Here is a 24,763-nt window from a genome sequence, read left to right as displayed (position 1 = left end):
TTATGTGATCAGACTGCATGACAGCAGATGGAGGATTGATATTAGATACACTGTGGAATTAGTAGTGTGAGAATGGGCAGAGCGTTGGTGTCAGGTGACTTGTGGGAGTCAGCATGACATTTGATGTATTACGAGATTAGTCCATAACCCTGAGAGAAAGAAAGTATGCTGTAATTGTTCCAGTAAGCAACCCAATAGGTGTACTCTGAGCCTGAGTGCATGTTATTAAAGCAAACAGTCATGTTATGATGTTTTCTGATAATGCTTAATTATTACATGTTTCATGGTAATTCGCAGTCTTCACAACTGTAATTACTGTTCTAACGATGACCCAGATTACTGGTGCTGTTTCAGTGACACCGGAGCTGGGACGGGGGATTTTCACGGACGGTGTAATTTTACAGGCCGGGGGGGTCACCACTCACATTTGAAGTCCTTCCAGGTGACCGTGGGTTCTGGCCGGCCAACCGCCAGGCAAAAGAGGTTCACGTTGCTGCCCTCGTTGACTGTCACATCCACCGAAATGTTCACGATCCGGGCCGGCACTGCAACACAGGACAGCGAGAAACCCATGACCACCGTGGACCAGGTCACCCTGGAGAGCCCCCTGCTCTGCACAGGTCACTCTCAGGTGCTTAATACCGCGAGCAAAGGACACGGATACCTGGAAAGCCTGGGCCTTCTCCAAATTACAATTACACTGTCATTTATTTAGTTCAGCATTCCAGACACAGAATAATGTATTTTCCATTACAGAAAAAGATAACTTGAATTTTAATAGTCAATTAACTTTTTTCCCTCCCATAATCCTCTTTTATTTAGAAAAAAAACTCTATTCCTTTTGGTATCACTTTAAGAACAGTACTCCACAGTAATATGGGGAGAGAAGAATTTGCACAGCATTACTTGCTCATTACAAATTTCCTAAAAGCAGACATTGGCGGTGAATCTCAAGCCAAACTGCAAACAGCCCCTGGGCCCTGAGTGTCTCTGTCAGTGCACAGAATTTTCCCCTTCAGCTGTGCCTCCCTCATCTGCCTCCTCGCAAGTCCCTCCTACAAAGGTTTCCTATTGGTTGACCAAATTTGATGTGACATGTCTTACACTCCAATCGGCGCTCCTGTCTGTTGATATTTCTCTTAAACCTCCTCTTCTAAGCCGTGTACTAATTCTATGGGACCATCCTGCACTTGCTTTTGCTGGTGCATAGCGGTGTGTCATATGAACAAAAACACCACACACTTGTGATATCCCGTCTGGTGGGGCTACTCAACACAGAGAGATGGCCGCCTTCTCCATTTCACTTTCTCCTGCCCGCATGCCTTTCTTGGTCAGGTTCCGTGTAGTAATGCTGAATAATGCTGAGGTATCGATTGCCAGATTACAGGTGATCTTCTCTCTCCCTGACAGCCGATGCGCACACAGGCCAATTTATCAGGCAGTCAGTTGGACACCAATAAATCACATCGGTGAACAGCAGCCGGTCTCTTGCTGGCGCTGCTGTTGCCTTGGCGATCGACCCCACCCGGGGCCTACACCAGCGATTACTCATTTCGGCAGGCGGTGTATCGTGTCCCGGCATCAAACACCCCCCCCAACCGCGACCTTCTGCAGTCTCCTCAACCTCAGAGTCTTCTGCCTCCTCGTAGCTTTTACACTGACCATAAAACATTGTAAAATGTGGTTAGGACTAGAGCTGATCCAGGATCAGTGCTAGGTAGCATATTTAAATAGGACAGAGCCAGGACTCGTGACATGATTTCCAGAATATGTTTATAAAATTTTGAAAAACATTAGAAATATTCCATGTTAACCACAATCGATCAACTGCCATGAAACTACAGAGGGGAACTGCCCCCATAGTCAGTAAAATGAGGGGGGGTCTGGCTGATGACGGGCATCCCCATGGCCACGGCCCCCTCACCCCTCACCTTGGACGATTAGGTAGACATGGGCGGTGCGGGGCTGGTTGCGGGCCTGGAAGCTGCAGGTGTATGGGCCTTCGTCTGCCACCGCCACACGCTTGATCTGGATGGAGAAGTCGCTGTCGTTGCTGTTCACCAGGGAGACACGCGGGTCCAGCGACCACTTGTCCGTCCCCGTGAACAGGATGTTGGAGCGGTTGAGCCAGGCCTTCTTGGTGACCTCATCGTCGATTTTACACCTTGAGCAGGATTTCAGTTGGGGAAGGAGACGAGGCACATCATTCATTCTGCCACTGAATCCTTTAAATACTGTAGTTTGCCATGTGAGTAGTTTACCCCCCCCACATTTTCAGGGAAGGGGAGACTGTTTTTTTTCTTAAATTACACAGCATTTATGGCAATGAGGTCACTGTTCAATGACTGACATCATTCAGAGCTGATAAAAATGTCAGGGGACAGGACCCCGGGGTTACATGAAGGGGGGGGGGGTAATTTGCTGGATTTGCTTCAGGGGTGCCATGAAAGATGAGAAGTTAGAATGAGGGGCCCCAAAAAATTTTTAACATTATTGGATTGGTCTGAGTTGGGGGGCCAATATGATACGCGTTCATGAGGCCCAAAATCTCTAGTGGTGCCCCTGATTAGCTTGCTCATTCACGTCACATCCACCACATTCAAGTGCATGTGAACTGAGGGTCCGACCCTCCTGCAGTACCCATCTGCTCCACTAGAGGTCCCCAGTGAACCACTGACGGCACTACACACAACAACACTCATTATTACTGCAGGCCAAGTCATGGTGAGTTCAAAGAAATCATAAGATGGGGGGCGGAGCCTGCTTTTGGCAGGGTGTCACTTGTTTGGAGGAGAACAGCTCTGTGACGCCAGGCCCGGCGATGGCACAGTGCCTGGTTGGGGGCTAAATAACAGACTACTTGACAGACAGCAAATGCAGCCGATCACAGCAGGGGTCGACACGGCGATACTTAAGCGGGAGCAAAATTAATGTTTAATAGGGAAGAGGCTAACGAAGCTGTCTGGGAGGGGGCTGTCAGGAGTGGCTGGTTTGGGGCCTACCTCAGGATGACGCTCTCCCCCTCGCTCACCGTGATGTTATCCGGCAGGTGTCCGAATTCGGCGCCACTCGTGCTCAGCCCTGCGGAGGATGAGAAGGAACAACAGAGTCAAAGCGACACACTTAGAGGTCTGACGCGTGCTTCCAGTCCCTGTCGGGGGGTGGGGGGGTGTGTCTTGCCATTTTCTTGGTTGTTGATGTGATGCAGTAAAAATGCAAACAGACACAGGGTGCACAGCTGACCCACGGTGTATCTGAATGATGCCTGCCCCCCTGCCCCCCCCCTCCCCCCACCGGCTGGTGTGCGCCCCTGCACACGCTCACTGAACAGCGCCGATAATGAGCTGGGGGAAGAGGATTCACAGGGAGCCAGCAGAGCGTGAAATGAAGGGACAGCGGTGGGGAAGGGGGGATGGGTACAGATCACCCCCCCATGTGTGCAAACAGACCGAACGCATATGTACACGTGGAGTCACACCCTCACACACACAGGATCCCGCACCCTCACACACACACAGAATCCCGCACCCTCACACACACACAGAATCCTGCACCCAGACACACACACAGAATCCCGCACCCTCACACACACACACAGAATCCCACACCCTCACACACACACACAGAATCCCACACCCTCACACACACACACAGAATCCCGCACCCTCACACACACACACAGAATCCTGCACCCAGACACACACAGAATCCCACATCCTCACACACACACAGGATCCCGCACCCAGACAAACACAGAATCCCACACCCTCACACACACACAGGATCCCGCACCCAGACACACACAGAATCCCGCACCCTCACACACACACACAGAATCCACAGCCTCACACACACAAAGAATCCTGCACCCAGACACACACACAGAATCCCGCACCCTCACACACACACAGAACCCACAGCCTCACACACACAGAATCCCGCACCCTCACACACACACACACACACAGAATCCCGCACCCAGACACACACACAGAACCCACAGCCTCACACACACACAGAATCCCACACCCTCACACACACACAGAACACACACCCTCACACACACACAGAACACACACCCTCACACACACAGAGAATCCCACACCCTCACACACACACATAATCCTGCACTGTCACACACACACCCCTCGCACACGCATTGACCAGGAACACGCCCCCCTCGCTCTGTGCCAACGGCGGCACGGAGGAGCAGGTGCTCTCCACCAGGAGCCAATCTGTGCCCTTGTGCCGTCAGCCAAGCACTGCTCCGTGTCACTGCTGGGTCTCCCACCAACCCCCCATCTACCGGACGGGCAGCTTTGGAGGCGGCTGTCAGGACGGGCCTGCAAGGACCTCAGCGAGGTGGGGGGGGGGAGTCTAACGCGGGACGGGGGGGGGAGGGGGGGACCAGCCGGGCATCCGATCCGAGCAGGATCTGTGTCGGAGACGCGTCATCGGATAGAAAGCCATGAGTCAGCGCGCCATGTGACTGGGGGTGCTCTGCTAAATTAAGAGTCCTTCTTTTTATTGCGCCTCAAACTACGTCACATCTGACAAAGCAGTAGCTAGAAGACTGTGAGCAAATGTGTCTGTGAGCGTATGTGTGTGTGAGAGGCAGCACACCAGAGCGAAGCTTTCGCAAAGAACTATAATCATATCAGCGTCTGCTGCAGCGTAGCCTGGCTGGCCAACATCAGCACAACGCTGCCCCCCCCCCAGGGCGGGCAGGGGTGAGCGCCACCGTGATACATTAACGAGATGTGGCAGAAAGTTTGATGCTGCTTGGGAGACACATTTGTGTTCTTTGTTCGGAAAAACTTTGGCTGTGGCCCACGGGTGCGACACATGCTGGAACGAAGTAACCCCTCCCTGCACCCTGCGGACATGAAGGTATGTTAACTGATGGGCCGTGAAGGTCACCAGTCCAGAAGGCCAGCCCTCATTTTCACACCCCTGTGATCATCCTTGGTGTCACTGTGCCACGGACGGAGAGAGATTTCCGTATGTCCTGCTTGGTAAAGGACACGCCCCCCGGCTCTGATTGGCTCTCTTGTCCACTGGTTCTTTGATTCAGAAAAGGGGGGGGGGGGAGTTCAGTATTTCAGGGGCCCAGACATGCCTTTTGTGCAGCCCTGAGCTTCTGAGTTTGACCTTCTCAGGATCTTTCAGCTGGTAGCCACATCCTGCACCAGAGGACATTAATCACTGCGAGACAGACAGGCTGCGAAGTCACCTTACCCTGGTCACCACATCACCTTCACATCTCCCCCTGCCCTGTAACCCCCCCCCCCCCCCCTCATCTCACACTGCAAGCCTCTGGATCATCAGGAATCCTTTCCCACTCTGCTGAAACCATCAGTGGAGCTTAACCTCTCACCCCTCCCCTTTCCCCCAGTGCCCCCCTCCCCCCAACCCCATTAAAAACGTCACAGAGTCTGCATGTCTTTCAATCTGATCATCTCGGGTTCCTCGACAGTGAAAGGAATCGAAAACTCAACGGCGATCTGATCAATGAGAAGGAGGAGGTAAATACCGGGAAAAGAGAAAGGAGGAAAAGAAGAGGGGGGCAGGAAGGGCGGGGAACACTATTGCCCCAAGAGTGCCAATCGGACATGTACAGGTGCTCTCATAGCCCCAGACCCCCGGGTGCTCGGCGCTTGGGGTGGGGATTAATGCCTCACCGGGACACAGATCCTTTTACTCTCCTGTCTGATCCCATTAATTCTGTTGCTCTGCCTCCACCGAACAGCCCCACGGCGACCATCGCTCTGCCGGCCATCCGCCACGAGCCCACCGGGCTGCCCGCGATATTACATCCAGCACGGATGGAGCGATAGCGCAGACCGCCCGTCAGATACACAGCCAGTCAGCTCACAGTGCTGGCCACAGAGGGATCACCGCGGCGTTAAGACACACAGGTGAAAATAATGTTCGTGTAAAGATAAGTCTCTCACTGCTGGGGGGCTGCAACCCATTTCCATTTGCACTGCCCCGAGGGACATCTGGGTAGGTGTCCACCTGAGATGGGCCAGCCTCGTCCATCGCGCCAGCTCCACAGGTAGGCGAGGAGCCGGGCAGCGGTGCCACACACGTACCTTTCAAGTGAGCGCTCTGTCGCGTCTGATTTGTAGTCACTGGCTCCAATTTCCAGCGGACGGAATTGATTTTCGAGATTGAATCAGGCCGCTTCGGAACAGAAACCTGATTTTGGAGACGGATGTTCGCCCCCCACCCCCCCCTACCAAAGTGTAGTTGGAATGTGAAATCTCGAGGTGATTAAGATTTTGTTGGAAGAGGAATATTAAAGAGAAACGCCGTCACCGGCACCAACGCGCATTTCCTCTCGCACGTGGGGGGGGGGATCGCGTGACATCTGCCATCATCGCGGGTCTCAACAAAGCAGAGGCATATTTAGTGCCGGGAAAATGGTTATCAAGTCTGTTTGGAGCAGATGCTGGTTTTTTTTAACCAGATGCTATAGCCGCGTGGGATTTCACCTTGTAAATACTGCGACGCGGATCCCTATGGGGGCCGTCGTATTGGTAGGACTTCTTGCCAGGTGCCTATACGTATGTACGTACTGTACACCAGCTCCGGTCGCTTTACCTACTGACAGGACGTCTGGCTGTGGAAACAAGGTAGAACTTGCCGGAAAGCAAAGCATTAAAAAAAATCTAATAAAAGATAATAAAATGTAGGAATGCATGAAACTAGACGCAGGAGACTTTGCATTACAGATTAAAGAGCCACATGTTTTATTCACGGCAGGTTATAAAATGTTGGCTTTGCCCTGTTCTATCGCTCTTCCTGCGGGCTCTGGGAGGACATCACGCCGTGCTGAGGATTCAGGGACCTCGCCCACGCTTGCCGTGTAAAGTCACGCTCTGTGACCTTGTGGACGGCGGCACTGCTCAGCAAGTCCAGGGTCGTCTTGCTGTCTCTAAGCTGCGTGCCCCCGCACATCAGGCACCACCAGAGGCCTGGTGGTTTAAGAGCCACCTGCTAGGTCACATGGTGCCTGGGGGGGTGTGGGGCAGACAGGACGGGCTTCTGAGCATGCTCAGTTTGGTAGCCTAACACACATACTCCATCACATCCCGATGGTTCGCACTGAATGTGCGGCCATTGACATAAGAGCAGAAGGGCATGATAAACTAGGAAGAAAATACTCCAGGTTGATTCTAATGAAAAAAAACTAAGTCAATTTATGTCAATTCATCCGAAAGTGCAAACTCTTCTTAGAGATACGTGATATTGAACACGCTGCGACAGGAGCGAGCACTGAGAGGGACGGGCAGATAATTAATTCGCAGAGGCGAAATCTGAGTTTGATCAACGATTTTGCCGGTACTAACAAAATGTTAACAGCCACAGTCCTGGGGGTGTTATCAATCTCATGCGGACGAACGGCTAGCAGTCGGGGCGGCCCTCAAAAATGCCACGTTGGAGATTGTAAATAGGAAAATGAAACAAGTAGAATTCTAACTCAGGTTAAGGTACCCAGCAGAATCACCCCGGTAACCATGTTATCTGCCGCATAAACCCTGTACTGCTAGTTACTAAATAGAAACCGCTCCTGTACCTATAGAGATGGCAGAGGTCTCACCAAAAGGCCTTGCACTGGTGATGGAAGGTTACAGCTGCTGTCTTCACTGTGGGAGATGGGTTCGAATCTCAGCATGAGCTGTCTGGTATCAGAGGTGAATCCTTCTGGTGGACTGATCAAGGCTGTCATCTAGCTCCCCGTGGCCTGTCCCCATCACCAACCAGCACTGGGCCTGAGTAGTGCAATGCCTCTGTTTCTTGGCAAACAAGCCCTTCATTGCTTTGGTACGCTACATGACTATATGTTCCATGAAAAATATATCCAAATATCAGCAGATGCTGTGTCATATCCGGTTAAAATGTACCAAATTGATATAAATGAAAAACTGAATAAAACACAGTTATTATGTTTCTCATAAGTGACATTTATAAATGTGTTTGTGGCCGTTTCAGTAATAGGAATTCCAACTGCTAATGGCAATGAGGACGACACATGGATAAAGTCGTATTTAAATGGATTTCTGCACTGGTGGGTTTATCGGAATTTAGATTACAACATACATTATCTAGGTGTGAAAAAATCTAAAGGCTCCATGCCACGGAAAGTGTTTAAGTCGAATTGCATCAAACTTGAGCTGGATGCCTTCAGTAAACAGAATCTGGGGTAACACAATGCCACGGAGTCCCAAGGGGGGGCAAATCCATCCACGACAGCGGTGAGGGCTGCGCTTATCTGGGAAAGCCCACGAGCCACAGCAAGGCAGAGGCCTGCGGGCATGGCGGCAATGAAGACGTAGCGTTTGGACTCATACCCCAGTACCTCTGCCTACGGAAATGTCTACATCTCCTCCACTTCACACACAAAAGGCAGCGCCTGGGTCTCGTATTAGTGGCCCTCAAAGAATTCATCTACGGGCGCGTTTTCAACGAGCCGTGAGAAGATCTTGCCATCTGTGCTACTTCGCATGTGATTGATATATATTAGAGGAGGATTCTTCCAAAAGTAGCACAGATGGTTATCATGGTCTCCTTTAAATCCCCAGTTAGTATGATCTCCTCTAGATTCACACCCCCCTGCACAGTTAGTATGATCTCCTTTAAACGCACACCCCCACACAGTTGGTACTACCTCTAAATTCACACCCCCTGCAGTTAGTATGATCTCCTTTAAATTCACACCCCCCACACAGTTGGTACTACCTCTAAATTCACACCTCCTGCAGCTAGTATTGTCTCCTCTAAATTCACACCCCCTGCAGTTAGTATGATCTCCTCTAAACTCACACCCCCCTGCACAGTTTGTATTGTCTCCTTTAAATTCACACCCCCCACAGTTGGTACTACCTCTAAATTCACACCTCCTGCAGCTAGTATTGTCCCCTCTAAAATCACACCCCCCTGCACAGTTAATATGATCTTGTATAAATTGAACCCCCAACACAGTTAATACAATCTTTTCTAAGTTCAAACCCCCAGCACAGTTAATACAATCTCCTCTAAATTCATGCCCCCAACACATTTAGTGCAATCTCCTCTAAAATCACACCCCCCTGCACAGTTAATATGATCTTGTATAAATTGAACCCCCAACACAGTTAATACAATCTTTTCTAAGTTCAAACCCCCAGCACAGTTAATACAATCTCCTCTAAATTCATGCCCCCAACACATTTAGTGCAATCTCCTCTAAATTCACACTCCGCTGTACAGTTAGTATGACATCCTCTAAATTCAGCCCCTGACACAGTTAGTACGATCTTTTCTAAATTCAAACCACCTGCATAGTTCATACAATCTTTGCTAAATAAAAAGCTCATGGGAGTTTTACTTACACAAAATGTTCTGTGGGCAGAAGGAACAATGATTGGTTTCAGAGTGATAACAAATCAAATTGTAGAAGAGGTGGGTCAAAGCAACTAGAGGAGGCTGGACCAACCAATCAGATGCCTTGGCCCAGCCTCCTCTAGTCGCTTTGACCCACCTCTTCTACAATTTGATTTGTTATCACTCGGAAACCAAACATTATTCCTTCTGCCTTCAGAATATTTTTGTGTAAGTAAAACTCCCACGAGCAAATTCAAACCCCCTGCACAGTTAGTGTGGTCTACTGAATTCAAACACGATCTTTACTCCATTCAGACACTGTATAGCACAGCGAGTATAATCACCTCAACACGACCGCCTGTCTTTGTGTCTGCAGTCTCCCACACAGTACCAGTTATTTCCCAACAATAAAAACGGAGAAATCAGGACAGAAGTTTGCGGAAAATGCCTGAGTTTTTATTTTGGACAAATCTGAAATGACAAAGCTCAGATTTTAATTGCAGGTGATGCCTGCAGAGTTAAATGTAAAGTAACTATGAAAAAATATGTGAATAAACTACTTTTACTGAGAGGATCAAGTATATAAGGAGAATGGCGGTTAACAGATGGTTCAGGTGATACCGATTAACCCTTAAGCGGTTCGTTAGATACGTGCCTGTATATGCACCCTCATCGGTCTCGATATGGAAAATCATAAAGCAAGTCATGGCTTAAAGTGGGATCATCTATCCAGGTTTGGGGTTTATTCCATGATAGATGACAAGAGCTGAACACCCTGGCAGATTGATATGCGCACTCCTCTGCTCAGACCAGACCGGAGCAGACCCTACTCTGGACCCGGTTTGGGTCTCATCACGCGTTAGAGGACAGCTGCAGAAGAGCGAGCTGCAGTGGTGAGTCTCCAGCACCCAGACCTCCGCAGACTGGGGAAGAGTGCTGGCTTGACAGCAAGTGCTGACTGCTGCTCCCCCAGGAAAGGGGTGGGGAGCTGGAGAGGCGGAGGAGGGGGGGGGGATGCGCACAGTCAGGAGAATTCACATCTCCTTGGAAAAAGTAATTCAACCACCCCCCCTACTCCTCCTTTAGCCTTGTCTCAGAAGAGAGATCTTAGCTAACAGCTGCTTAGTAAGCTCCAGTCGAATGCTGAGCTGACCGATACTGGGGGAGCAGCGCTGACCGCTCTCCCCCATAATGACCGTGATAACCACACCCCCCATTCTGATCTCCGGTCTCTGACCACACCCCCATTCTGACCTCATGTCTCTGACCACACCCCCATTCTGACTGTCTGTCTCTGACCACACCCCCATTCTGACTGTCTGTCTCTGACCACACCCCCATTCTGACTGTCTGTCTCTGACCACACCCCCATTCTGACTGTCTGTCTCTGACCACACCCCCATTCTGACTTCCCTATTCTGACCATCCACTATGATCTGCTCTGACCAGCTCCAAACACCCAGCCAGCAGCAGTTTCCAGTTCTAAGCAGCTGAAGACATTCCTGTAAGGGAGGGGGGTTGCTCTCATGGCTACACTCCCACATGACCACATCCAGTGGGTCTCCGACCCTCTATGCAAAGCCGCTGCCGTCGTCGTGGCGACCTGGTGGTGGCAGCCAGGCTCGCGGAGCCCAGCGGGGCCCTGTGCTGGCCCGGGTGCATGCGGAGCCCTCAGCCCACGGAGCACAGCGGCGCCCCCCAGAGATTCTGTTCCGCCCATCACCAAAGAGGGCACCACATCGACACTGAGCCGTCCGCACCCACGCTGGACCGGAGACCAGATCACCACACTGCCATACAGGACAAATGTCCCCTTGTTCGGGTGTAGGCTGTCGCTAGGATACGCCAGCCGTCCATTTCCAGCAGCGTCCAATGACGTGGCAAAGTACATGCTCCGTTTCTTTGTATAAAAACCTCCCCCGGCCGCCGCTGATAAAAAGCGAAGGCCGATCTCACGTCTGAGTCACCACCGCCGCTCCCGCTCTCTCTCTTACACGCGCGCCGCACGCCGGTGTTTGCAGAGAGTTCCCGTTCCGCCGCTGTTCCCATGCCGCGTTCTCCTGAGTGCGCCCGGCTGGAGAGAAGACACTGCTGCAGACTCACGCGCAGACTCACGGGAGGCCGCCCCCCCGCTGGGCCCGAGGGCCACGTATGCTCCCTTCCCGACCCCCACTGGGCGTAATTCTCTGGCTTATCTGAGCACGGGAGTCAGGCCCGGAGCCCCCGAGAGCGACGGGCAGAGGAGGAGAAAGACAGCAGGAGCGATTCGGAGCGAGAGACGGGCGCGGAGGAGCGGGGACCCCTGGGCCAGAGATAAAGACAGACAGGAACTCTGACAGAGATTTTGTACAGATGTGTCACACAGATCCGGCTCTTTGGTTGCCGGCTGACAGGCTCAAAGGCAGCAGCTCCGCCACACAGCTCGCTGGCTGACTCCCTCTTTGTCTCCACGGAGTCGCGTTCTCGGCTCCCTACGCCTCCCTCCGCCTCCTGCTCCCCTCCCCACGCAGAAAAAAAACAACAACTTTGGGACTGTCGGCAGCTTTAGATGCTGGAGGGGGCCAGCCAAGGGCGGGGGCTCTTTCCGGGACCTATAGCATTGCTCAGGGCAGAGCTGGAAGAGCGCCCCCCCCCCCCCAGAGGCCAGGCGTTCTATTTCATCGCCTTTTTCTCTAATTTTTCACCTGTTTATGAAATGTCACACTGATGGATCAGGACTTTGAGAACTTACCAAGGTCCCTCAAACATCTCACACAATCCCCACCTGAAGCTGCACTTGAGCGACTGTCTCAGGAAGGCATTGAACAGTGAAGGACAATGCAGGTAACCGTGGAAACCTGAGCGCGGCTTCATGACCGTGACCTCGCTGGGGCTTCTAGGGGCCTCCCGGCATCTTTGTGCTCTTTTATGCACACACACACACACACACACACTCACACACACACACACACGCATTCCAGAGGAGTAAACAAACTAGCCGCCAGACGCTGGCCACTTTTCTCCGACACTCTCCCTGGGGGCCCCTCTCTCCTCTCCCCGCTCTTACTCCCGTCCTCTTCACCCTCCTCTCCCTCAGGGTGGCTGGGGACGGTGGTGAGGCAGAAATCATTAAACCGCTTTTCAGCACCACTGCTAATCTGCATCATATTAATAATTTATCGGACCCGGCAACCACAGATCTGAGATCTGTGAGTCTGGCCCAGCCCCCCTAGTAATTAGCCCTCTGCGCCCCCCCCCGCCAGCACCTAGCACCCCATCATCTTTCCCGACGGCACTTTAACTGTTACCTATCACCTCTCTTGTGTACATATCACAGTTTTTACTGAACCCACACAAAGTCTGATTTAGCATCGAAAATGGCTACCTGTGGCTGTGAGGGGGCGGCATCGAGGTTCGAGGACAAGGGAGGAACCACGATGGAGGTAGGCCACATTGTCACCTCGTCCTCGTCACACTGCACCAAAGCACTGCAGTTACTCAGACACACACACACAGAGCCTGTAGCACAACATGTCCTCCACCCACACTCGCACGCTCGCTTGCACCGTCGTGGAAGCATGACCGTTGATACACGGCTGCTGCCCGCCATGGTCAGGTGACCGTGATCCTAAGTGCACGCTCTCCACAGCCACACACACCAGTGCGTCGCCACCATGGCCACCGCCTTTTGGACCACAGATCATTAAAGACCCGACTGGACTAGGTTTCTGAGGAGGGACAACTCTGCCCCCAGGGGGCGCTGTGCTGCAGTGAGGGGCCGTGTCATCAGCCACCGGCTGCAGTGTCAGGGACTAATGAAATAATCCATCGCCTAACTGCTCCCCCCCCCACCCCCAACCTCAGGGCCTGGGGGGCTTAATTGGTCCTGTCACACAGGCCAGACTAGATTCATATTCTGACCCCGCGGCTCAGCAGCAAATTACAGGACTCCGTTTGAAGGATAAGCAGGGTGCAGATGCCGGTTCAGCCCAAACGGTGGCGCCCTCTCCCTCTAAAGCAGTGTTTCTCAGTCTGGTCCTTGGGGACCCCCAGACGTCCACACTTGTCCTCTCTCTCTGGACATTTGGATGCGTCCAGCTTTCCTGACAGTGAGGCTTGTTTGCTCCAGGTGACAGGATGCTGAACCGCCCAGATCAGAGCACTAATATGAAGGGGAAGGTCTACAGTAAGCGGGTTGGTAAAGCTGGAGGTAAAGCTGTTCATTAACTGAGCAGAAGATCCGGGAGCAAGAGCAAGTGTCCACAGGCATTTCAGAAAAAAGTTAAATGGCCTTTAATTAAAACTTAATAAGAGGATAATTTCCCTTTCCAAACCCAGTTAAGGGAGCGAGGGAGGCGCGTGGCGGAAAGGACAGGATCTGAAAAGACACCCGGTGACGGATTGGAGGCTTAAACCGCGGCGGACACACAGCGCCGGCTTCTCGTTAAAAGCCGATCGCTCAATCGATCCCCGACGAACCCGGGGCCGCGTGAAAAAATGATCGCGGCAATGAAGGGCCTGGCTGTAGGGAGGAAGGACTGGAAAGGCCAGGGCAGGCTGGGGTGGCCGCGTCATAATCGCGAGCGTGTAGCGCACCGTGTAAAACCACGGGGTCACCGCCTCGCCCCCGCCCCGCACCCCCCTCCCCCCCCCGCACGTTTCCAGCACACCGGCGACATCATTACCATCTTTATTATTTTCTTGCCAACCGAAACACGAGGCCAGTGAAGCGCGAAGATGAAATGTCAGCGTGGGAGGCCGAGGGACGGTGTCACGCGCCGGGGGGGGGACACTGGACAGCAAAGGAACACAGCCCCCGTGACCCAGTGACGGAGGGAGGCGCCCAAAATATCATCGGAGGACATTCGCTAGGAGACTAGCAGGACAATCAGGTTGGTGTCGCTCTCTGAGTGCTGAAGGACACGGCTGCCAGGTGCTGTGCTGAAGCCGGCTGACCAGTAGTGGGCGCTGCTGGCTCATGGGGTGTACACTTAGGTTCAGTTTTTATAATCTGGGCTCTCTGTTGTCTGTTAAGGGTCATCAGAGGTCAAAGGTCAGGGAGGGACTCCTGCTTTTCTGACTTGAACAGACCACCTTCTGGCACAGACCTTACGTTCTGGCACAGAGAGCCCCCCTCCACCCACCCTCCAAGCCTCGGGTGGTCACGTATCGACAGCTCCGTGTGATGTGGGGGCGTCAGCGACTTGCTACCGTTGCAAAAACAAAATCCAATATGTGAATTCAATGTGAAAAAGAACAAAATAATTGCATGGAAATCAGAATCTTTTGTGAAATGACAAAAAAAATCTGGATTTCTGTTGTTCTGCTGAAGCGGGCTGGGTGGGATTGGTTAATGATCGCTGGCGAGGACACCGATTGATACCCCCGTGGGGGCTCACGCTTGCATCGATCCCCCCAACCCCCTCCACCGGCATGCACCCTGCTCCCTTCCACTGTCTTTCCACCCAACCGGGGCGAATGGCAATCAATTGTGGGCGAATGGGAATCAAGGTAAGACTGGAAGTAAGTTGCTCGCGAAATATTAAGGAGTGAACTTTACTTCAAAGAACCTGTGGGATGGAGCTACAGGTCCGAGGCGGGGGGGCACATGTGACGAACACGGTGGCAGGCAGGACAAACGCAAGGTCCATGGCGAGTCGAACCCAAGGGGAGCTCGGAGGCCTGGAAATATTATATAGGAGAAGTGCGATTTGCGAACTTCTGAGGCAGGACGGTAAATTTCTCCACCTCTGGCTTATAGTTTATGCTTGTTCCTGCTACGACTCGCTGGCGTGCGTCTTAGCAAACATCAGACGACCTCTGATTGACAGCCCCTGAACCCTGTGAGGATTGGAGGTGGTTAATGGAAGGAATCAGGACGTTCTGCCTCATTTTGCAGCTGCCTTTTAACTCGAGTGTGCAGCTACACAGAGGAGCTGTCGGGCTGTAAATCGGTCCCACGTGTGATGGGGACAGACGGCCACGGCGTGTACGGTGACTGAAGAAGGACAAAAGCTCGAGCCCCAGGTAACTCAGGTGCCTTAGAGGGTAGTCTCTCCTATACAGCCTGTGTTTCCTCCATCACTGTCATCCCACCTAGGAAACTAAATGGAGGTAAAAAGCCAGGGGCAAGTCTGGGGAGGGAGAAACTCCTACGCCGGTCTGTCAGCCCCGTTTCCCGCATCTACGTGAACGCAGACGCCTCTCTCTCTCTCCGGGCCCGGCTGACGGAAAGCCAGAGACAAGCGTGTCTGTTTAGTGAGACATGACAGAAAGCACCTTTCCGGAAGATCACGCTTAGCTGCTACCTGTTAGCGGCTGCATCGGAAATTTCCCGGAGAACCAGCCTCGCTGCTCCGAGCCCGTTTGCGAGCACTTTATGGAATGGGGGGGCGGGGTGGGGGATTGGGGGGGCTGGATGAAGAACATACCCTAAGGTGAATGTCAGGGACGATAACTGGGGAAGACCCAATGGGATGTTCAGGCCTCAGACTAGTTCCCATCACTTGTGCAGTAATTTAGAGGACAGAAGGGCAAAAAGGGTGGCCAGTGTAAAGAGGACAGGGGCAAATTGGAGGGGGGGGGGGGAGCCCAGCGGGGTGGTGGAGTGAGGCGTGTGCGGTAATTGTTTGGCAGGCTGTCGGCGAGGGGGGTCCCTGCACTCCGGAGGGGGAATTGATCCTCAGGTTTGTTCATCGCAGCGGAAGACTGAGAAGCCGGGTGGGGAATTGAGGGCCGGCAGAATTAGGGCTGTCTGTTTCACATCAGGAGGGAAGAAATCAAGAAATAGAGAGAGAGAGAGAGAGAGAGAGAGAGAGAGATACAGACAGAAAGAGAGAGAAAGAGAGAGAGATGCATGGAGAGGCATCGGTGAGGTGGTCTCACGGGAGGATTAAGCAGAGCCTCAGTCAGGAAGTGGGGGTATGGGATCTTCAATTAAAGGTTCGATTGTGAGGCCAGGGAGACAGGGACCCATGCTGGGGGCACAAATCTGCAATTGGGGATTATAGAGCGGAACTCCATTCAGAGGACAAAGGTCAAAAGGCTGCCTGACTGTCACCGTTGAGGATCCCCAGCTCATGTACCTCCTTTGGGTTAGCGTCTGATTTGGTGGCACTTCCGTCCAATGCGATTTGTGCCGGTCTCAGTTTTTGCTGCCAACTTGTTACCTGAGTGATACTTTGGCAAAAACGTTTGAGTTGCAATCGCGATTCAGCTGAAATGGAAAGTGTGGTGCAGTAACACAAATTCCCCCCGGTGGAAATCGAGGTTCAACGCGACTTGTTTTTATATTCAGCCAGTGGAGTCGCCGAAGCTCAGTCCGGTCTGCAACAGGTGTGCTTTGAACCCGACATGACTCCGAGTTTACGGCATGAAAGCTGAGCAGAGCAGACACACGTAATCCTACACCCACCCACTCCACAAGCCGCGCTGGCGGTAAACAAGCTCGGCCGATTCCACAGGTGGAGCTCCTGATGTACCAGTCCCTGCCGCGAGAAACGTCGACCCCGGGCCCATCTTTTGTCTGGGAATTATACACGAGGCAGGAGGAAGCAGCAGCCCGTCTGCTCTCTCACACGCACGTGAGCCGGGGCTCATTTCCGTATGCGTTTTGAAGTCAGCCGTCTGTGGATTATCCGTGCCGCACATGGCAACGGAGCCTACTAAAGACAAACTCTTCAGATTTGAGTGAGAGGGAAGAGAGAGTCAGAGAGCAGAGGGGGAAGAGGAGGGAGAAAGAGAAAGGAGGGAGGGGGAGAAACGGAGGGAGAGAAAAGAGGAGGTGAAAGGAGTGAGAGGGGAGGAGGACGAAGAGGAGGGAGAAAGAGAAATGAGAGGGAGCAGAAGAAAGACGGGGAAAGGAGAAAAGAGAAGAGGAGAAACAGTGAGAGGAAGGAGACATGAGGAGGAGAGAGAATGAGAACAAGAGAAGGGAGAAAAAGAAAGGAGAGGGTGAAGTGGGGGAGAAAGAAGTGAGAAGGAGCAAAGAGAAAAGAGGAAGGGAGAGAAAAGGAGACGTGGTGAAAGGAGGGAAGGAGAAAGGAAGAGGGACTGAGAGGAGGGAGAAGGAGAAAGGAGGAAATGGGAGGGAAAGAAACGAGAGAGAAGGATAAAGGAGAAGAAGAGAGAAAGGAGACAGGAGTGGGAAAAACCAGCTAAAGAAAATGAGGTAGAAGGTGAAATGAGAAGAGGAGAGAAGGGGGGGGTGAAAAAGAGGAGGGACAAATGGACAGAAAAAAGGAGGGAGGATAAAGATGAGGAGAAAGGGGGGAGGAGGAATGTAAGACTGTGGAGGCAGGCAGAAAAAAGGAGGGAGGAGAAAGATGAGGAGAAAGAGGGAAGGAGGAATATAGGACTGTGGAAGACGAATAAGCATAGAGCAATGTGGTGGGATGGGAGGGGGGTTACCTGAGGACAGAAGTGAAAGGCCGTGAGGGCTGATGGTAAGGATGGGAAAAAAGAGAGAGCAGGGGGTGTGAGCAGAGGGTGGGAGGGCGAGAGAGAACAGATCCCCCATAATAACCCCCCACCGACTGCCTGAGGAACACTGGAAGCCCTTGATGGCAGAGCTGCTCCCACAGGCTTTGGAAAGCTATACGTGGGGCCCGGGGCCCGGGGCCCCTGATGGGCGGCTGGCCCATCCCCAGCTAGCGGTGGCGGCCAGCTCAGGGTCACCGGCTCTGACACGGCACTGCTGCGCGACGCCCGTTTGGGGCCAGACACAGTTTGTTATCGGACGTTTCACTGGCCCAGACCCACAAACCGTGTGTGTTTACGCAGGAAGCCAGGGAGGCCAAACGGGGCGAGCATGCGGCCAGACACAAAAGCAGCCTGATCACTATTCTGCCCCACACCTGCTCTGCTGCTTCCAGCAAAGCCTTCTCCTCCTCTCCCCTCATCCCCCTCTCTCCTTCTCTCTCTCCTTCGCTCCCTCTTTCGCCCCTGGAGGCTACTCACACTTCCTGTCAGTTTCCACTTTTCAGCGCCAGAAACTGGAGGTTGTTGCCATGGAAACAGGCGGGGGGGGGGGGGGGGGAGGCGAGGGAGGGAAAAAAATAAAAAATCTCTGCCGCAGTGCCGGCTAGTACGAGCGTAGGGGCGCGTGAGGACGCTCGCGTGGTTGTGAGCGGGGCCGACGTAAGCGTGTGCGCGCTCACGCGTGGCGTATCTGCCACTGCCCCACGAGTGTCTGGCTGCCGTTCATCCTTAAGCGCGTAATTAGCATGTCAGAGAGATATTAATTAGAGGAATGTGCGATTGTACGGGTGCACCCTCCACGCCGGCCCGCCGACCTGGCCTGGAACAGTCCGGTTAGCAGGGCGCCGTCAGCCGACTGAGTGGGGCTGGTCACGTGACGCATTAGAGGGGGCCCCCGCATTGCCATTCAGCCCCTGCTCTGCTCAGCCTCCTGGCTATCGATCCACCCCCCCCCCCCCCCACATCAGGCCGGCCTCCTTCAAGATGCAATTTCTTGCACATATATGCTGGGCTCTGGCACTTCTCTCCCGATGCACTACAGTGCAATTGATCTCCCCCCCCCGCCCCCCCCCCCCAAATCTCTGTCAGCATCACCAGGAGGGCGGGGGAGGGAGGTGTGGACACAAGCAGCTCTGGTGGTTCATTCCCTGGAATATGAGCCGTAACTAGTCCCTGGCTGTTGGAGGCCCGGTTGGTGTGGCGACAGTTGAGCAGAGCCACGCCCCACCCCACCCATGATAATCCACAGCCTGCCTGCGTCCTCAGCATTGGTTCCTGGGTCATTCCAGACGTGAGCAACACTTCCTGCATTTGCTTCCCGCTTTGGCTTCCCGTTAACGACAGAAGGCCGCAGCTGACAAAGCCTCACACTATGGTAAGTGTTAACACATACATACACACACGCATGCACACACACACACACACACTGATACTCATACACACACACACACGCATACACACACACACACACACACTGATACTCATACACACACACGCACGCATGCATGCACACACACCCTGACATGTACAAAAACAATGGATACATACATTGATGAACACACACACTGAGACACACACACACAACAGATGAATACTGATGTACACACACTCACACACACTGCAAAGACAACGACCCATAGACACATTCAGACACATAATTACACACATGGGCACAGACACTAACAAATGTACCTACTTAGACACAAAAAGTGACACACAATAACTGACACACTGAGACACAGTCAAACAAACCAACACCCTCAGGCTCTTAGACACACTCACAGAGACACACATTAACAAACCGACACAGTCACTCAGACACACTCACAGAGACACACATTAACAAACTGATACAGTCAGTCAGACACACTCACACACACTAACAAATCAACAGTCTCCGGCCCTCAAAAACATTCACAGAGACACATATTAACAAACCGACAGTCAGTCATACATACTCACAGAGGCACACACTAACAAACCAACAGTCACTCAGACACACTCACAGAGACACACACTAACAAATCAACACTCTCCGGCCCTCGAAAACATTGACAGAGACACATATTAACAAACCGACAGTCAGTCAGACATACTCACAGAGACACACACTAACAAACCAACAGTCACTCAGACACACTCACAGAGACACACACTAACAAATCAACACTCTCCGGCCCTCGAAAACATTGACAGAGACACATATTAACAAACCGACAGTCAGTCAGACATACTCACAGAGACACACACTAACAAACCAACATTATCAGGCTCTCAAAGACACTCACAGACACACACTAACAAACCAACACAGTCACTCAGACACACTCAGAGATACACTAACAAACCAACACTATCAGGTCCTCAAAAGCACTCACAGACACACACTAACAAACCAACACTATCAGGCCCTCAAAAGCACTCACAGACACACACTAACAAACCAATACTATCAGGCCCTCAAAAGCACTCACAGACACACACTAACAAACCAATACTATCAGGCCCTCAAAAACACTCACAGAGACACACATTAACAAACCAACACAGTCACTCAGACACACTCACAGAGACACACATTAACAAACCAACACAGTCACTCAGACACACTCACAGACACCCCCGCTGCAGGTAGCATGGCTCCATGCTCATTGTGATTAAACACTGTTTCACACTTTTTCTCGCCTTCCTCCCCATGTCAGCACATCACGACTGTCAGCTTGGGGTGAATTTTCTTTCTTCGCAGATGATGAGAGGCAGCCTGTCTGCTGCTTAGCCTTTATGACGCTAATGTCACCTGCAATTACAGAGCCCGACGCAGCGTAAGCGCCGTGTACAGGAAGCGGAGGGCGACAGACGTGCGCACACAGACCGACACGCTCCACACTCACGTGCAACCCTGACTGAAATGCTGCTGTTTGAAGCTCGGCAATTTATGTCAACACTGGCATAAATGGGACATCCTGGTACGTAAACCAAGGCGACGGAATCTTCCATTTTGGGGAAGCAGGGGGAAGGGCAAAGAAGCCTTGTACCTCAGTCCCGGAGAAGGTGGACAAGGCAGCCTAGCGCTTTTTGATGGTTCCCAACGTAACTGATGTGCTGATGAATGCAATTCACCCCTTTCAAACAGCATATGTTCTACCAAATTGTGAAATATTAACGACGACACGGGCATAATTAGGCCCTAATCAATGCATTTCATCAGTGACAAATTACACTACTTTTTACTTAAAACCTGAGTGGCTACTGGACTGCCACCAAAGCGGCGTAATAGAGTACAGCAATCGTTTAAAGGCGGCAATGGTGGCACAGCCCCTCTGCTTTCTGGGCAAAGTGATCCGTAATGGTACAACCCAAAAAGTGGCATGTTTCCCCTTTCCTCTGGCACATGGTACTGCCCGTTACGATGACCCCAAGGGAGCCACATGCAGAGGGAACATGGCGACCTTGTTTCCTGCTGAGCCCTGAATGGGATTTTGAGGCTTCGCATACTTTTGGTGCCCCCCCCCCCCTCCCCGCCATCCCCCGTTTTAATCAGTGAAAAGCCGGGGTTTGTTGGCCTGTCTTAGACAATCAGCCTCGGGCTGGTGACGTTCTGCTAACTGAATGGTCTCTTCATTCACATGCACTGAGGCAGGCCCCCGGCTGTTCATGAACAGACCTGGGGGAGCAGCATTCCTGATGTGGCTTTGGGACTGGTCAGAGGGGTCAGAAGCTCTCATTTCAACCCCCCCCCTCCCCGTTAAAAGCCATTAATTTCCTTGACTCACATAAACACCAGAGCCTGGACGACCCCATGTGCTGATGGACACCGCAGCACTGAGCCACACCACAAGCCAGCCGGAGCTGAGAGCCCCCCCTCCCATGACGTCTGCAATCAGACGCCCCTGCCCCCCCCCCCCCCCCGCCCCACAGTGCCAGGACTGCCTGTCCCTGTTTAACTCGCCGCCGTGTAAGACATGGGTAATATTTGGCAAAGCTGCAATTTTCATGCAAATCTTGGTAAACACAGATGGGCCAGTAGAGGGGGGGGGTGAAGGGAGGGGGGGGGCACCGTGGGCTCAGGGGGCTCTGGGCTGGGTCTTCCAGCACACATGACCATTGACACATGCCCCACCCCCCCCCCACTGCGGCACACCCCACCTCCCATCTGCTCATTTTCACCCAGGTGCCCTGTAATCCGCAACCACCGCTCCGCCCCCCCCCCCACAAATTCCAGGGTTAAGTTTCCACTCTGCCATCTGGGGTCCCCCATCCCTGCCCCGTGTGGCTGTCCCACATCTCCCCTGGTCCAAGGTGAGGGATGGGGGGGGGACGACGACACTGCAGTCCTGTCCTCCAAGCCTCATGGATCGTCTTTCAGGACATCGACTTGGGACTATTGATCTCAGGAAGACGAAGACGGCTGAGTGGGGGGTAAAGCTGGCACTTCGCCATCCACAGGACGCTTTTATTATGGCTACAATGCACCAAGTCACCTTCGGGAATCTCTGACGGCATCTTCAGAGGGTTTTCTCCCCCACTGCAATCCCAGTGAACCCTTCGGCAGGTGAGCGGGGGCAGCCCGTGGCCCTGCCTGACGAGGCCCCCGAACGATCCCCCCTCCCCCGCCCCCAGATGAGGCCCCGGGTGGTGACTCCAGCCCACACTCCCCGTCTCTGGGTAAATGTCACGCAGTCCGCAGCGTGGCATATTTCCCCCCGACAGTCACACATCCGACGGTGACTCGGATTATATCAATTCTTGGCTCACCTGGGAATGAGAGCTTGTTTGTGAACCTCAAGTACGTTTCAATGATCCTCCTTGAAAGAGTCTTGGCAATTTCCCTCTTTGCAAAAGGGACTCCTGCTTTGGGTTTTTCATTCCGAACCCTTTTTTTTTGCCAAGCCAATTTACCCAGCATGCACCTCTACATCAACCCCAACACTCGCATATCGACCTAGATTGGACAAAAAGCTCAGACTGACATTCTGTGAGGTGCAGGTGCCCTTCAGACAAGACACCCCATTGCACCCCCGCCCACCCCCCCCGCCGACGTCTCCGATGGGACAGCAACTTAAGACTCGGCAACGGTCACATTTGTTTACACCAGGTGTAGCTGATTCCCAGGGGGGGGGAATGCCCTAGTCTCGGCTACCTCAGGTCTTAATTACTAAATTCTACTAATTATTCAGGCAATAATTGAAGCCGCCTGTTTTCACGGGTCCTAATGAGTCACTAATTAAAAGGCACCTGCAGGAAATCACCCCTGGAGGACCCTGCGCTGTCCGCTTCCTGGGCCTGCCCCCACCGGAGCAGCAAAAACCCAGGGGGCCCCGAGCAGCATAAAGGTGATTTAATCAGCCCCCGCCACCATCCATTGCCCCGGTTCTGCCCCCACTTTAGTCCCATTTGCTCACCTTCCAAAGTGCTTCTGGCAAGAAATGGGGAATAAGGAGAATGGTGGGGGCTTTTTTTTTTGGGGGGGGGGGGGATTAGCTCCCTGGAAATCACTTCTAGGGCAGACTGCCTCAATGACTCCTGCATCTGACTCTGTGAGCACAGAGAGTCGATCCAGACTGAGACGCAGACCCCCCATATCACGCCCCAGAACACCCTGGAAAAAGTCAGGTAGGTGGTGACATGTGGGGGCCGCTGCCACTGACCCAGTGCCGTCGGGAGGCACTGCACGCCGGTACCCAGACACTGACCCAGTGCCGTCGGGAGGCACTGCACGCCGGTACCCAGACACTGACCCAGTGCCGTCGGGAGGCACTGCACGCCGTTACCCAGACACTGACCCAGTGCCGTCGGGAGGCACTGCACGCCGGTACCCAGACACTGACCCAGTGCCGTCGGGAGGCACTGCACGCCGGTACCCAGACACTGACCCAGTGCCGTCGGGAGGCACTGCACGCCGGTACCCAGACACTGAGCCAGGAGCGTCTCCGCGAGGAACGGCGCTTCTGACGGAGGGATTACCGGGAGGGGGACACGGCGGAGCGCATGGCTTGGTTACGCGCCACCCGTTTCCACATCCCAGGGGGCGCCGAAGCCTTGGCCCTCCCGGGTACCGGGTCCAGCTCCTAAATCACGCTACCTGCTGCTCCATATGTTCAAGCATATGCTAGCGTCTACTGGAGCCGTCACGATGGGGAAAACGCTCGCTTACGCGCTCCTGTGGGGACGGCGGGCAACGCGGCGGACCGGGACCGGGACCGGGCCGAAGGCATCCCGGTTCCGAGCGGCTCCTGCCACACGCTGCCGCATTCCCGCAGGAAGCAGGCCGTCACGCAAGCCAGAGGGCTTCACCGCGAGCCGTGCCGCAACGTGGACCCCTTCCACCACGTCGCACGTACGGCTCAACCGTCTGCGACCGGCGCCGAGGAGGCCAATAAAGTGAGAGCCGTGATTCGCCGGAGCGCCACGGCACTCAGAAGCCAGGAGGCTGCGATTGGAAGGAAAAAAAATCATACAGACACCCCCAGTGCTGCCAGCCATGGCTGTCAGGGCGTGCAGTGATGTGACAAGGCCCCCAGCCCGCGTTTCCATGACGCACGCGAGGGAGGTGACATCCAAGTGCCTTCTGGGATACATCTCCAGGTCTGATCCGCCATTGGGCTTGGAGACTTCAGAGATTCCTTATGACAGCTAAAACGAACAACAAGACGGGAAGAAGAAAAAAAAAATTGAAAGCTGCGGCTTCTTTTCTAAGCAGTTCTGTTCGTTGTTTTTTTTTCCACGCTGTTGTCTTTTTATGGACCAGCGTGCCGTGTTTAAGCGACAGCCATCCTCCAATAGAGGCCAAGCTCCTCTCCTATTTACAGAAAATTGCATCCAGTGTCATTTGTTCCGCCGCACAGGGTGCCGAACAAAACGGCGGAGAGGCACCTCACGATTCACCACTTCCTCGCTTCTTCCTCTTTATTTGCGATTCCCCGAGTGAAAATCTCTC

The 24,763-nt window shown here is 53.2% G+C and overlaps 1 protein-coding gene across 1 annotated transcript in view; it reads right to left on the bottom strand.

Moving 5' to 3' along the window:
• iglon5 (IgLON family member 5) overlaps positions 1–24,763 on the bottom strand; it is a 52,052-nt gene that overhangs the window by 5,485 nt on the left and 21,804 nt on the right. Inside the window, exons 2-4 of the mRNA XM_023813061.2 lie at positions 3,003–3,081; positions 1,932–2,164; positions 426–545 (exon numbers count right to left, since the gene is read on the bottom strand). Of these exons, the coding sequence (XP_023668829.1) occupies positions 426–545; positions 1,932–2,164; positions 3,003–3,081 (432 nt within the window). The remainder of the gene's footprint in view (positions 1–425; positions 546–1,931; positions 2,165–3,002; positions 3,082–24,763) is intronic.

The sequence above is a fragment of the Paramormyrops kingsleyae genome, chromosome 9, assembly GCF_048594095.1.
Source record: "Paramormyrops kingsleyae isolate MSU_618 chromosome 9, PKINGS_0.4, whole genome shotgun sequence".
NCBI classification, from domain to species: domain Eukaryota; kingdom Metazoa; phylum Chordata; class Actinopteri; order Osteoglossiformes; family Mormyridae; genus Paramormyrops; species Paramormyrops kingsleyae.
This window is presented reverse-complemented; position numbering and strand designations above follow the sequence as displayed.